Source organism: Mesitornis unicolor, unplaced genomic scaffold (genome assembly GCF_000695765.1).
Source record: "Mesitornis unicolor isolate BGI_N332 unplaced genomic scaffold, ASM69576v1 scaffold48333, whole genome shotgun sequence".
In the NCBI taxonomy this organism is placed as follows: domain Eukaryota; kingdom Metazoa; phylum Chordata; class Aves; order Mesitornithiformes; family Mesitornithidae; genus Mesitornis; species Mesitornis unicolor.
In genome coordinates this window covers 6,397-19,835 of record NW_010175014.1, presented here as the reverse complement: position 1 = coordinate 19,835, position 13,439 = coordinate 6,397, and the positions used below count along the sequence as shown (strand labels likewise).

The following is a 13,439-nucleotide window of genomic DNA, read 5'->3' as shown; positions in this document are numbered from 1 at the left end:
GTTGCAATCCTTTCTATGGCAACAGAACACTGTCATCACTGACATTTTGACTAAAAAGTTGTTACAGTTTGAAAAAGAAACTGGGTTCCTTTTTTTTGTTTATACTAGTAACGCAGAAGGTCACTGGTTTAATGTGTGTAACCTTTTAAAGTTATTTCTTTGAGTAAACATTTGCTGGAAGATATCCTGTCTGGGTGATATCTTTTGCAAATGCCTGATATTACGCTACCTAAACAAACTTTTCTTTGGCGAGCCCAAGACAAGACATGGGGTGGCCTTTCTAGAGGTATGCATCCTAGGGTAACGACAGCCCAAGTGAAATTACAATATCTGAACATGAAAGACCCCAGAGTAGGGAAGATTGATGGTGTTTACCTTCTGCAGTGGCTAGCAGTGAACAGCTAGTGATGACTGATGGAGACTAAGATATATTAATGAAGGAAGCCAGTGCCTACCCATGAAGGATGTGAGTTGACAGAGGTTAGAGATCATGCTGGCATCTCTGGAAATGAAAGGTATCTGGTGAGGAGAGCCTGCATAAGCACATAGGGAAGACATCCACTCAAAAACAAAATTATGGATGTCTGCAATGTGAAATACATAAAATATTTACCTAAGGAAGTCAGAAACATGCTTAAAAAGAACCCAAGAAACCCCAACAAAAAACAACCAACAACAGAATGTGTCTACTGTACCAAAAAACCCCAACCATGTGGAAAGAAGACCAAATATTGGACTAAAAAGGTAAAACAAAGAGAAGTGCAAATGAACAAAGCAAACCTTCAGCATGGGGCTACAGGGGATGCTTGTGGTTGTTAAAGCACACATGGCTCTGCCAGAGGAAACTTCTTTCTTTCTGAGATTGTTTTAATAAGGCTGTAACCAAAAGTTAGTTATCCTTACTAGACTAGAGATGTGAATAGTTATCATAGGGGAATATTAGAGTCCTTGAAGCTCAGTTGAGTAAGTAACATTAAGGCTGTAACATATGATTTTTAAGCAGGCAGCTTTTGCCTAAAAACCCCAAATCCTTAAACTTTTTTCCCTCTCCTTCTTATCATCTTCTCTTACACATCAGTAGATTAAGTCAGTGCTGGGTGTTCCCTTAAATACCTTAAGTTTCCTTAAATACCAAGAAGACAACAAAAGCTATTTAAACACTATACATGTTGTACTTCAATGAAGGTGGGAGGAAAATGTACAGAACTGTGCCCTTTCTTGGGATGCATCAGCTCACACACCTTCCTGGAAAAGACAAAAGGGCAAAGGGAAAAAAAAAATCAACCATGAGGAAAAAAACCACAACATTGACAACAGAAGCCTGTGCTGCTGTGTCACCTTCCATGTCATATGAAAAGACTTTTTCCAAAATCTGCGAGCATTTCTTCAGAGCAGTCAGAAGCATATTGGGTTTATTTTTTTTTTCTTTTTCCTTTTCAAAGCAAAGCAAAGTTTCACCCTTGCTGTCTGTCTCTCTCTCTCTCTCTTTTTTTTTTTTCTCCTCTCTCTGAAAAAAAAAAAAAAGAAAAGAAAAAAAGTTTTGAGAATTTCATTTTTCTATTCACTGCAGCCCTGGCCAAAGTAAAGCCCTCTTTTACATTGACGTCAAGATCTTTACTAAGATTAGGGTTTCATTTCTCTATTGCAGCAATTAGCTAGGGAATGTATAAAAGGCTTCAGGGAAGCAAGCTAGGACTCCAGAGGGGAAAGCACTTTGCACCATAGGCAGATAGCGAGGGAGAGGGCGAGAGGAGGAAGGCAGGAACAGAGAGAGGCGGGGGAGAGAGGGGGAGAGGGATTTTTGGAAAGAGAGGGAGGGAGGGAGGGAGGAAGGAACAGAAAGTTTATGTACATAAACCTTTTTTAAAAAAAAAAAGTATTGTTGCACCTGGTAGCTGGCTTTACTGACACAGAAATGAGAGGTCTGCTCAGTGCTTAAATAGCTGAGGAACAATGGGATAGTGCAGGAAAGTTAACAATTAACAGTCTCAGCTTAAATTTTGTAACTGCAGGGAGCTGGAAGCACAGCTGCCTCTCTCTTCAACAAAATCAGGTCTCCTGGTTAAGGGAAGAATTTCTGTTAACATCTTAGTTTCTGAAAAATCAGCAGCTCCGAGTTGAATATCATGCAGTTATGGTTTTAACCAGCCTGCTCATATTTAACTATCTCTGCTCGTTTTAAAGAGAGAGACTTGAGAGCGGGGTAACGAGGCTTTTGAAATACTTTTTACTTTACTTTTTCAAATGAGGGTGTAGGGCAAAAAAGGGAGCTGAAGGCACCCGGCTGAAGAGAAGCAGCAGGGAAGATGGGTCTGCTAAGTGTGGATTTGCTGATCACGCTTCAGATCTTGCCGGTCTTTTTCTCCAATTGCCTTTTCCTTGCGCTGTATGACTCTGTGATCCTCCTGAAGCACATGGTGCTATTTCTGAGCCGGTCTAAGTCTGGGCGCGGTGAGTGGCGGAGGATGCTGACCTCGGAGGGGCTGCGCTGCGTCTGGAACAGCTTCCTCCTGGACGCCTACAAGCAGGTGGGTACACGGGGATGGGAAGCGGCAGGTCGGGGTGGGTAAGCTGTGAGCATCCCTCTCGTCAAGGGGATGACTCGGTGCGGGGCAGGCTATCCTATTTGATGTTACATTCGGTGGGAGAGAGGTATAAGCTGAAGGGAGCAGTACTTTGAAGTCGGGGCTGAGGGTTCATGAGACTCGGGAGCTGCTGTCTCTCTGCTCTGCCACTAACGCTCTGCCATGGCCACATCACTTAGTTTAGCTGTGCCTCAGTTTCCCCACCAGTATGAATAATAATCTTATTTAGAAAGCATTTCAAGATTTTCCTATAATTGTAAAATGCTCTAGATATTTTCACAGCTGTTGCTTGCCATGTCAGATCCTCAGAGATCATACAAAGACTGCATCTTCAGATAGAGCTCTACATAGATAGATGCCATCTATGTGACATAGATAGAATTATCTTAATTAGAGTAAAAGACAGAAATGAACCTGTGTCACTACACTGGCATTTTCTGTTACTCATATGTTAATTTTTATACTGGAGGACTCACTCTAGGCAATAGTAAAACTGGCCATGGAGTGAAACAGTGAACCTTTTCTCTTCATGAAAGCAGTGATAGAGGGACATGTCAGAGATTAAAAATGAACTTGTCTAGCTGAGGGACAGCTGCCATATGATTTAAATTAATAAAGCCTATAGCAGTTATGCAACGTGTACTTTTTTTTCCTTTACGTTTCGTACAAACATTACCCAGTGGTGCTGCCCAGGTCTCATGAAGTAGTTATAGTTCCCTTTTATAGATTGAGAAGGTGGACCCAGAAAGATGACATTTCTTGCACAGGCCACCCAGTTAGTAAGTAGAAGAACTGGATTCAGAGCTCTGTGGCTTCCAAAACAGTGCTTAGTCTGTTAATGTGTTGTCTTATTTAGACCATCTAATTTAACATACCCCGTGATGTCATGAGGTCATGGGGTCCTATCCAAATGATAGCTCTGTATCTTCTAAAAATATTTCTTTTTCTATCACCTCCCTTCCAGTCCTCTTTTGGTCTCCCACAATGGCTTTTGTATTTGCCCTTACCTAGAGATGTGAAGAGCTGGTGGTGCTGGTGTTTGCTGGCTTTGTGATATGCAATAAAAGCTGCTTAGCCTGAAACCCAAGCCACAGGGACATTAATTTCCAGTGTAAGACAAATATAAATAACATTGGCTTTTGCCAAATGGGTCAACCTCTTACTGCCACCCTAGGAATCAGCCAGCTGGCTACCTAAATAAAGTAATGCTGAATGAAGCTCACTATTCTCCTAGCCTTTCTAGTTTCTGTTTTTAGTCTCTTCACAGACATTAAGTAAATTTTACAGTGGCCTTGTTAAATGGGCCACTGAACACAATTGTTCCCGTTTTACAGACAAGGTAAGGCAGGACAGTTAACGCATGGCTTGGTCAAGGCTCCATTGGAAGTTGATAGCGTGGCTCTGAAACAGCCAAGTTTCCAACTTTTCAACATGGATATGGCCCAGGGTCTGAGGAAGGTGTGGAGCTGTGAGGAATCTTCTATCTCTGAGATATTTTCCATCTCATTTTGTTTAAATAACACAAAATTACTTGAAATAAAGATGTCACATCTCTTTCTGTACTTTCCAAAGCCATACTTTGCCTTTTTCTCAGGATGGTTGATGTCAACCACAGAAGCTACAGGGAACTACTCTGGGCTATTTTTGGCATTGGCAATGAAACTCATACGTTGAACTTTGGTAATGAAATACTCTCCCTTATCACCATTATATGTTCTAGGTTGTTCAGGTCAATCAGGGTTTTAAGGTCCCTAGAATGGATTTTGGGCCTCAAAGAACTCAGCAGAAAGATGCATATAGACATAAACAAATTTTAGCACCTTGTTCCAAAAAGGAGATAAAATCCATTCATGTCAGCTATCCTTAAGGCAAAACTGATTGACCAACAATTCATGGAAAGACTGTTTTCCTTAAGAGAATTACAGGCCATAAGGACAGAAGGTCATTGGAAACCCTTGATTAACGCAGAAAGGTAGATAAGTGTAGCAACCAAATTAGAGAGGGGACACAATAAACCGAGGAGCTAAATTAGGAAAAGAAAAGCCATCACCTCCACAATAGAGGAGAATCTGCTGCTGCTTCTGTAAGCTGCACTGGTAGAGTTGAAAAAAAATTGAAATATATCCTGCTTTACAGCATGCTTTAAAAGCATCAGAAATAGTGAAATATATTAAAGGCTGTCCCGCAAAGCATCTTTTCCCCTGAATTATCTTTTTCTACACCCTGAGTAGGACTGCCGAGGTGTGATATTGTAATTTTAGCCAATTAGCGATGACAGGAAATGAAAATATTACGGAATCAGGGTGCTATACAGCATGGCAAAACACAACCGATACCAGAACCGTGATAGCTCATTGCTCCAATGTGCTAGCTGAAGCCAGGTATTAGCAAAGTACTTAAGCAGGTGCTTAAGCTTATTCCATTGAGCGGTATTTATGAGATTATCACCATTTTCCAGCTAGAGTAGCAGAATTGCAGATGTGTGAGATAACCCAAAACTCAACTGCCAGTTAGCAGAAGGCTGGATAAAGCAGTAACTATGCCTGGGCTCCCTATGTTTTGGGTCACTTGCACAGAACTCTTCCCGAGTACATTTCATAGCGTTCTCAGAAAAGTACTTGATGTAAAATTTCTGTTCACAGAAAAAATTTACTGGAAGCCATTCCAGAAAACCTGTGGGTAGATCCTAGATTCGAGATGAAATTAAATTTTATTACAAGAAAACAACTCTGTCTGAAAACACACAGACGGTCCCAGAATTAAATGCTTTTCCTGCAAGAGTAGTGCATACAGGAGATGATCTTGGAATCGTTAAAGTAGATTTGAAAATGGGTATTCTGATGCATTTTCCCTTCTAGAAAAACTTTTTAATATCTTACCCAAATTTCAACTTGCTTTTGTTCTGCTTTTTGTTGTTATTCAGTATTACTGTACACAACATTTTGGTTAGGGCAGTTGCTTCATAGGCAAGATTACCTAGCAACAGGTGAAGATTTTAACATCCTCAGTGGGGAAGGAACGTAGAATTTGTTGTATTGTATGTAGAGTAAATTCAGTATTCTTTTTTTTGGTGGAACATTCTATATGACGTGTTTCCCTCACATTTTACAGTCCCACTGGAATAAAAATGATTTCTCTATTGTTTATTTTTATTTCCTTATGTAAATTTTATCAATAATGAATTTATTTCTTCTTGTTTCCTTAGCTCTGAGTTCAGTAGCTGCCACACTCAGTGCTGATACTGTCTACACTGTACCAGCTTTGTGATTTATAGAACTTCCTCCTCCTATTTTTTCCCAAGAGGCAAATGTGTCTTACATTACAACAAGCGAGTCTTTAGGACCAGATTAATTGTAATAACAGAGAGAAATATCGCCAGTAGTCAGGTTACGTGAACTTTTGATAATTGAAAGAGCACAAGTATTTTACTGAAATGTTATTTTTCTAACTTACTGTTGTGCTCTGTTTATCTACAGAAATGAGTGGATTGACTCTTGAAGAGCAAATGATGTATGCATGTGTGTGTAGGTATTTACACTTTGTGTTTGTATGTATACAGATGTATCTACATGTGTGTATCTATGTATAAGTACATACATGCACATATATGTGTATAAATGTGAAAACACACACACAGAGGCATACATGCACACACACTGACATACATAATCTGCTTTTTCAGGAGTCAGTCCACTCTCATTTCTCTGTATAGGTGTACACATATATATTTGTGTGTATGTATACATATCTATAGACACAAATACAACCACACTGACTGGTAAGGTAAAAACCAAGAGATTTTTTGGGAGGGTGTTAGTATGCCTTCTGGATGATTTATATAGGTCATCTCTACAAATGCCATTGAGGCATTTGTTTTAGCCCACAGCATGTGTACTGAATGTGCCGCATACCTTACAGAAATCCAGAGAAAAAGCTGGAGAAGTTTTGAAAAGCTGTAATGACATTTAAAAGCCTTTTTTACCTGCTAAGTTCCACGCTTTATTTGGTACTGGGATGAATCTGCTTTCTAGGATTCCAAAGGTGAGAAATTGTTATCTTAAAATGCTTTTAAAATGAGCACAAAAAAGGCTGCACTCGTTAGCAGTGCCAGTGGTGAGGCCTTGTGCTGGGAGCTTTTCCAGTGCCAGACACCAGCTTTGTCTTCAGCAATGCAGAGCTGCTGTTCCTGGTCTCCAGCATAGAGCTGTTAAGTTATCCTAGAGGAAGTCCTCCCTTTCCTCCACCTCAGTGCAGGGTAGTGAAGGGAAAGACCTAAATGGCATCTCCCTGAAGCAGCCAAACATTTAGGAATGTCGTGGTGCACCTATGGGGGTAATGTGCACGTGTGTAGATAGGCACATGTGTGTAAATGTATGTTACAGCTCTCAAAAGGATACCGGTATCAAGTGATGGATGCTGGTGGGTGTGTGTATGTACTTGTATGGCTTTGTACTGCCTTTTGAGCGGGCCAGCAGCAAGCTCTGGCATGACAGGCCCAGCACGGAGTGAACGCCTGGCACGGGATCCCAGCTTCACAGCACAGGCCCAGCTCTGGATGGAGTAGACTGGTTCAGTAAACACCCAGTGGGGGTTTCCTGAGACTTCAGGGAGGCACGATTAAATTAACTTTGGCTGCTTCTGCCTGCCTGGTACGTACATCATTCATTCCTGACAAGAAATCAGTAGGCAAAGCAGGACAGCCCCAAAACTCTAATGCTAAGCATTATCACAAAGCCATATGTGAAAGTAATGCAATGGCATGTTCCTTTACCTGCTGTTTGGCTGTCCAGTAGCTCTTTGCTTTTTGGGGAAATCTTTCAAAGGTTGGGACAAAGGCAGAACCTCTATACTTTGTATTTGTATTTATTTTGCCTGGCAAGGCAAGGAAGTTTCTCTCTGTTCGCATTTGACAGAGATAAAGGGAAATTGTGAAAGAGAGCATGTTGTATAGTTTCCGGGTTTAGAACTGGAAATTGTGTGGTATTAAAAATATTGTATTGGTTTTACAAAGTTCAGCCTTAGCAGAATTCTTTTCATTAACATTTTCAAATGAAAACAATCATGAAAGAAGTGAGACAAACAAAACCAAACCACAATTAAAACCTTTCCTGCAGTGTTTGGAACAAAAATTCAACAGGATTTGGGCTTGTCATTGTCATCCCTCTTTAAACGTTCCCATTATTATTAATATATAATCATGTTTGTTATAGTAGTGTCTGAGGACTAACCTAGACTGGAGATGTATTGTCCTAGGCTGTCCCCTAATCAAGAGGAGCAGACAGCTTGTCCTGTAGAGCTTACAGTTCAAACAGTCAAGGCAGACAACGGGTAGGAATGGGAATGTGATGGCTCCTATCCTGCATGGGTTCTCATCTTATGTTTTGCACGTATAATTTCACTTCTTCCACACCATCTTTCTGTAGTCTTCCACTTTCACCCTTATATGCGAAAAACTGACTGATAAGACTGCTTGCCTTTTTGTCAGACACTTGTCAAAATCCCCTCCGGCTGTGGTAGACACAGAAAATAAGCTGACAGACACCACCCAAGACAAGGATAATACCCTCTCCAAAAAAAACCACCACTGTGTATTCATACAGTGCTAAAGATGAGTAAAAACAAAAGGAAATAATCCAAATTAATTTCAAATTTCCTCCAGATGCTAACTAACAAAGACTGGTGAAGGTCTCTCTCACCTGTAGGTAGAGTCCACAAAGGCAGCCAGTGGCCCAGAGGCCACAATTTTGTAGGCCATGCTCCCATCTTGAGGGAAACATAAGCCCTTAAGAAGCTTGCTGTAGAGTCTTAGATCAGAGACACTAAAATTATCCACTTTCTTTTATAAGAGTGCAAGGCAAAAGGCTCCTTTATGCTTTCCCTCTGCCATGCATGCTCATTTGTGGGACTGGCAGTTTTTAAATAACGAGAGCAACATTTGACTAGTTATTTTTATCTGGACTGTGCCCTTTTAATTTGTCTCCCACTTCCCTCCCTCAGCTTCACACACCTGATCCTAAATAAAGGCTGTGGAGAACCCAAGTCATTTCCAGTCTCTGCTCTCCAGATCGAGTAACCAAGCCTCTTAAAGCAAGCTGCCACCTCCCCATGACAAATGAAGAGCTCCCACTCCCATATGCTACTCCAGACAAGGGCCTCTTGTAATTTTTATCCACTGCACAACTCTGGGTCATGTGAAAAAAAAAAAAAGAAAAAAATAATAATAATTTGTATAATTTTCCAGCCAGAGTCTGATTATGATTTGGATGAAGCACTGAGAAATATCGGGCTGCTCAGAGGCTATATTTAGCTGAATGGGATCAAATCAAATCCAAGCAGAGAATTTGAAAAGGAGCAAAAAGCTCCGGGGATTCAGTTCATTACCAATCACTGGACTGCAGTCCCAAACACAGCATGTCCATATTTAAATGGCTAATATCACAGACTGCTAATTGTTTGGCAACACCTATTTTCTTTAGGGGGTTGACACAGCCTAATGAGTCTGCCAAACTGTTTGAAAATCCTTTATGCAGGGAATGAAAGCTGTATTCCAGTGCACAGGGTCCCAGGAGGGTTATGCTAAAGCTGATAAATGCAAATCAAGAAAAAAAAAAGAGAAGGTAAATGAGGAGGCGATGTTTTGTCCATGGGGCTTTTCCTAGTCCTCATGGAGAATGTGTAACAAAGTTAGCAGTATGTGCTATTTCTAGCCTGTAGTTTATGAATAGAGCTTTTTTCCAGCTCCTAAGTCTCCTTCGTTTTGCAGTCTGCCTGCTAAAGCATCAGCAACCTTGTTCCTTTTCCACTTTGCGTGCAGTCTCCGAGAAGGAGATGCAGTACCGAGGCTGTCGAGCAAACACAAAATTCGCCCGAGTGATGCAAGCCGCTGCTGCGGTGTCGGGCCGGTGCTTGCTCTCAGATTTGGTTGGCCTACCTTGCGTGTCTCATGCGGGCTGCGTGGGAGGGGGTGCCTGCGTGCCGCCCGCTTTCCACCTCATCCAGAAGGCTGGCGCCGAATGCCCGAATGCGCACGCACATAAGTACGTGATTATAGAAATGCTGGATTGCGTGTGAGGGGGAATTCTGCTGGTTTGTTTCTCAGAATTTATATTTTGCCTGCCTTTGTGTAAGATTTCAAAAGCGGTTTGGTTGAATACATGGGTTTTTTGTTTGTTTTCTCATTGCGTCGATTTTCTTTTCCAAGAGCTATTTTTTCTTTCAATAAATAACAACAAAGAAGACAGCCAAGGCCTACAATGCAGATGATCAGCAAGGATGATATTGTCATCTGTGTCAATCTGTTCCCTGAGCCTGGTGAAATAAAGAGTCCCTTTGGGAAGGTCAGAGCTTCATCAGGACCAATTAGTGGAGATGCCGCTGCTTATGTTTAAGCATTAACGACTGGGCAGGGCTGCTTTTTGGAGTGCCTGACACTGGCATGGAACAAGGCACCGACCTAATTACTCCTCTGCAAGAGCAGAAAATGCCTCGTGAATGCCTGCTTGGCAAGGATCTCTCATTAAGGGGAAAAAGCCCAACACAAGCACTCCTAGAAACAAAAATGAAAATGATAGGTAACCTGCGGCCATGAGACTCACTTCATGGCTGTGGGAAAAGAAGAGGAACTGCTATAAGGTGACTTAGGTTGCATTTGTGTTTTATTTCCTAGATTCATCTATTCTTTGGTCAATAAGGAGTATGAAGACAGAATGCAAACTTGCATTGCTGGAGAGCAGTGGGATATGTTGCTACCCTTGGTGTCAATATTAAATAGTACTTAAGGGCATTTCCCATGCTGGTGTCCTATGGGAGCTGGTTTTGTTAGTCTGTTCCTTCAGGGTTTGCAAACTCGCCTCGGAAAAGAAGCATGTGGGAGACCCAAGTGAAGAGTTGGTAATGAGAAGCTTACAATATGTAGCCTCTGTTTCTGCTTAAGTATGATCAAGAAGCAGACTGTGGTTTCCCAGTTCAATAGTGTTGGTTAGAGTATTTTCAGTCATAATAGTTTTGCTAAAATAAAACCAGAAGAGTGAGGGGAAACAGCTGCTCAGATGTTCCATGTCTCCTGAGCAGCTCTGTTCATTGCTGAAGTTTCGTTGCTTCTGTCTTTTTTACCTTTATTTTTCTCCTCCTCTGAAGAGTGCCAACAAACATCAGAAATTCAAAGTGTGTTGCTTAGTTGTGATTTATGAGTTAAATCACATGTTATTACTTCTTTTCTTTGAGTGAATGAGCGCACACTCTTAAATACTGAGGACCATTATTCATCCAGGGAGTGGGTGCAGCACAGATACTTACATGTCAGGCTTTGCCCAAAAGGCACATTTTGGGCAAGCTAGCTTTGGAAAAAGCATTTGCTTGGTAGTGCAAGAACAGCAAAGCTTTCTAGGTAAAGAGGGATCCAATGTTTGTGCAGATGTCTAGTCGTCGTGTTTCTTGGGATGTGCCTTTTTTTGGTAGTTACCAACTTATCACAACATGCTGAGTTACCTAGCTGGGTTATGGACTGAATGCTGCCCTTAGGATGATTTAATATCGCTGCCAGGTGATCCTGACCTGTGTGTTTCTTTGCTCAAGTCAGGCCCTTTACTCGCTCCTGCTTTGCCTATCTTACTGCAGGGAATGGCAGAGAGAAATTACATACTCAACAGCTGCACAGAAGAGTACCTACTACCTCAGGTGTAGCTGGCCTGTAGCAGCACTTCTTTAATGCTGCAATATGCTTAATGCTGCAGTATGCTTAATGCTGCTGCTTAAATCCTACAGCCTGAGTCTCTGAGCTTGCCTCTCACTAGATGCATCCTTTCTTCTCAAAAATTGGGATGCAGCTCTTTTCCATCCTTGAGTTAAATGGACAGTCCACTCCCACAGCAAGTCCTCAAGTCAGCTCTTTCAAACCTCGCTTGCTTTCAAAAGGCAAAAGAGCACAAGGCTTTAGCAGGTAGCAATGCTGCAGATGCAGGTTTATGAGGAGGGGGGACCACAAGGGGCCAGGCTTCCCTGGGATATCACTTGCTTCCCATGCCTGTGGTGCAGCTGCACAACCCCTGCTCCCAGCGTCTTGATCATGACATGCTTGACCTGCAGAAATCTGTGGGTTTCGGAGAAGTCTTTCTTTCTGTGGCTCTCTTCCTTGTTAAGCTTGGAGTGAATGGTGGCACAGTTGTGTCTCAATTTGCCCCGTAGAACATAGTAAAAGCCATGTTTATATCATGTGCCAACACGCTGTGAGACCTTCTCATGTAGCTGTGAGTCTGGTAGCTTTACGGGCAGTGTCTTGCAAACTTTGCTTTGGTTAGACTCTTGCTTCTATAGTTATTCTGATGAAGTAATGTTCAAGATTTCTCAGGGAGAAATGGAGGATCCAGTATCTACAATATACTTGCCTCCGGACCTATGTGCAGCAGCAATTGCATCATGTTCAGCTGTTAACTCAGCTTCTTACAGTATCCGCCTCACCAGGATACCCTGTAATGAAATGTAGAATGGAAGTGCACCAAAAATCAGTTATTTATTCAGTTTTTACACAGTTCTCATTCAGCGTTAACTTCTACTGGCTTCAACTGGAGTGTAGCTTCAGAGGAAATAAAATACAAAAGACTTCAGACTTTGGCCCTGTATGTTTCCTTCAAAGCAACACTTCTGAACATAACCAAACAGACAGGAGACAGAGAAAGAGAGAAGGAGTCAGGGAAATACAAAAGGATAATTGCGTTGTTTTACTAGAGCTTGATGTTAAAGGCAGATACATAGGAACTGCTGTGGCAGAGCTCATTAAAACTAATTGCCTTATGTAATAATACTTTGTGGTTCCAGAGCAGTTATCAGCTAAGGATCTTGGAGCCCTCTGCAGGCTCCACCTTATTCTGGCAGTCCTTTCTGTGAGATGTTTATATTCTACTTTCTATAGGCAGGCAAATGGAAGCGAACAAGGCGAAATTACTTTTCCACAGCTGCCTGTTGGGTCTGAGATCTGGGGTTAGAGCGAAGAAAAGTTCGTTTTAACTTCATTGTACTTCAACCACCACATAAACTTGTCCCTTTTCCTGCTGCTTTTTCCCGAGTCTTCTAGAGAAACATTGCAGTAGGAGGAAATGTGTCACTCGATCACTGATGAAATGACTGCATTCCCCAATTGCAGTCTTGGATGGTCCACTGTCAAAGCAGAATGAAATATTGAGTGGGCATCTGCAGAGATCTCTCCTGTGTTTCATACTCTGAGTATTTTCACTCTTGGGCTGCAGGATGGAAGAGAATAACACGTATGAAATCTGCAAACCTCTCAAAACTGAGAGGCAGTGCATGGGTTGTAAAGATCAGGAATAGAATGCCCAATGATTTTGGACAATTGGAAAAATGGCTTGAAATGCAGGATGCAGTTCAATAGGGCCAAGTGCAAAGCACCAAATTCAGGCTGGACTGAGGAAGTACCCAAATCCATGATGGGGAGCAACTAGAAAGGCAGAAGAAGGGACCTAGGCGTTATAACTTCTCACTAGCTATCCTCTAGTCAACAGTCATGATGTTTTGTAAAAAGCAAATATCTCGAATGTATCTGTACATGAAGTAATTGTCTGATTATTGTGATAATTAGTAAAACCTCTTTTGAAGTTTTGAACACTGTTCTGGAAGGAAGATGTGAAGTAAGTAGAGAGAAGTCAGAGGATGGCAGTGAAAACAAATAAAGTCCAGAAAATTTGGCTCACAGAGGAAAGTTAGAATAAATTGGAGATCGTCTGTCTGAAAGCAAATAAGAGTCTACAGATACATGAGGGTGAACAAGGCTATATGTGTAGTGAACAGGACAAGACAGATCTTAGATCCAATTTTCTGGCAATAATGGAGTAGCATACCTGT

At 41.7% G+C, this 13,439-nt stretch overlaps 1 protein-coding gene across 1 annotated transcript in view; it reads left to right on the top strand.

Moving 5' to 3' along the window:
* The first annotated feature begins 2,306 nt into the window (after window positions 1–2,306).
* The window catches only part of LOC104538131 (type II iodothyronine deiodinase-like), a 12,000-nt gene continuing 867 nt past the window's right edge, over window positions 2,307–13,439 (top strand). The window contains 1 exon segment of the mRNA XM_010181218.1: window positions 2,307–2,528. Coding sequence (XP_010179520.1) covers window positions 2,307–2,528 — 222 coding nt within the window.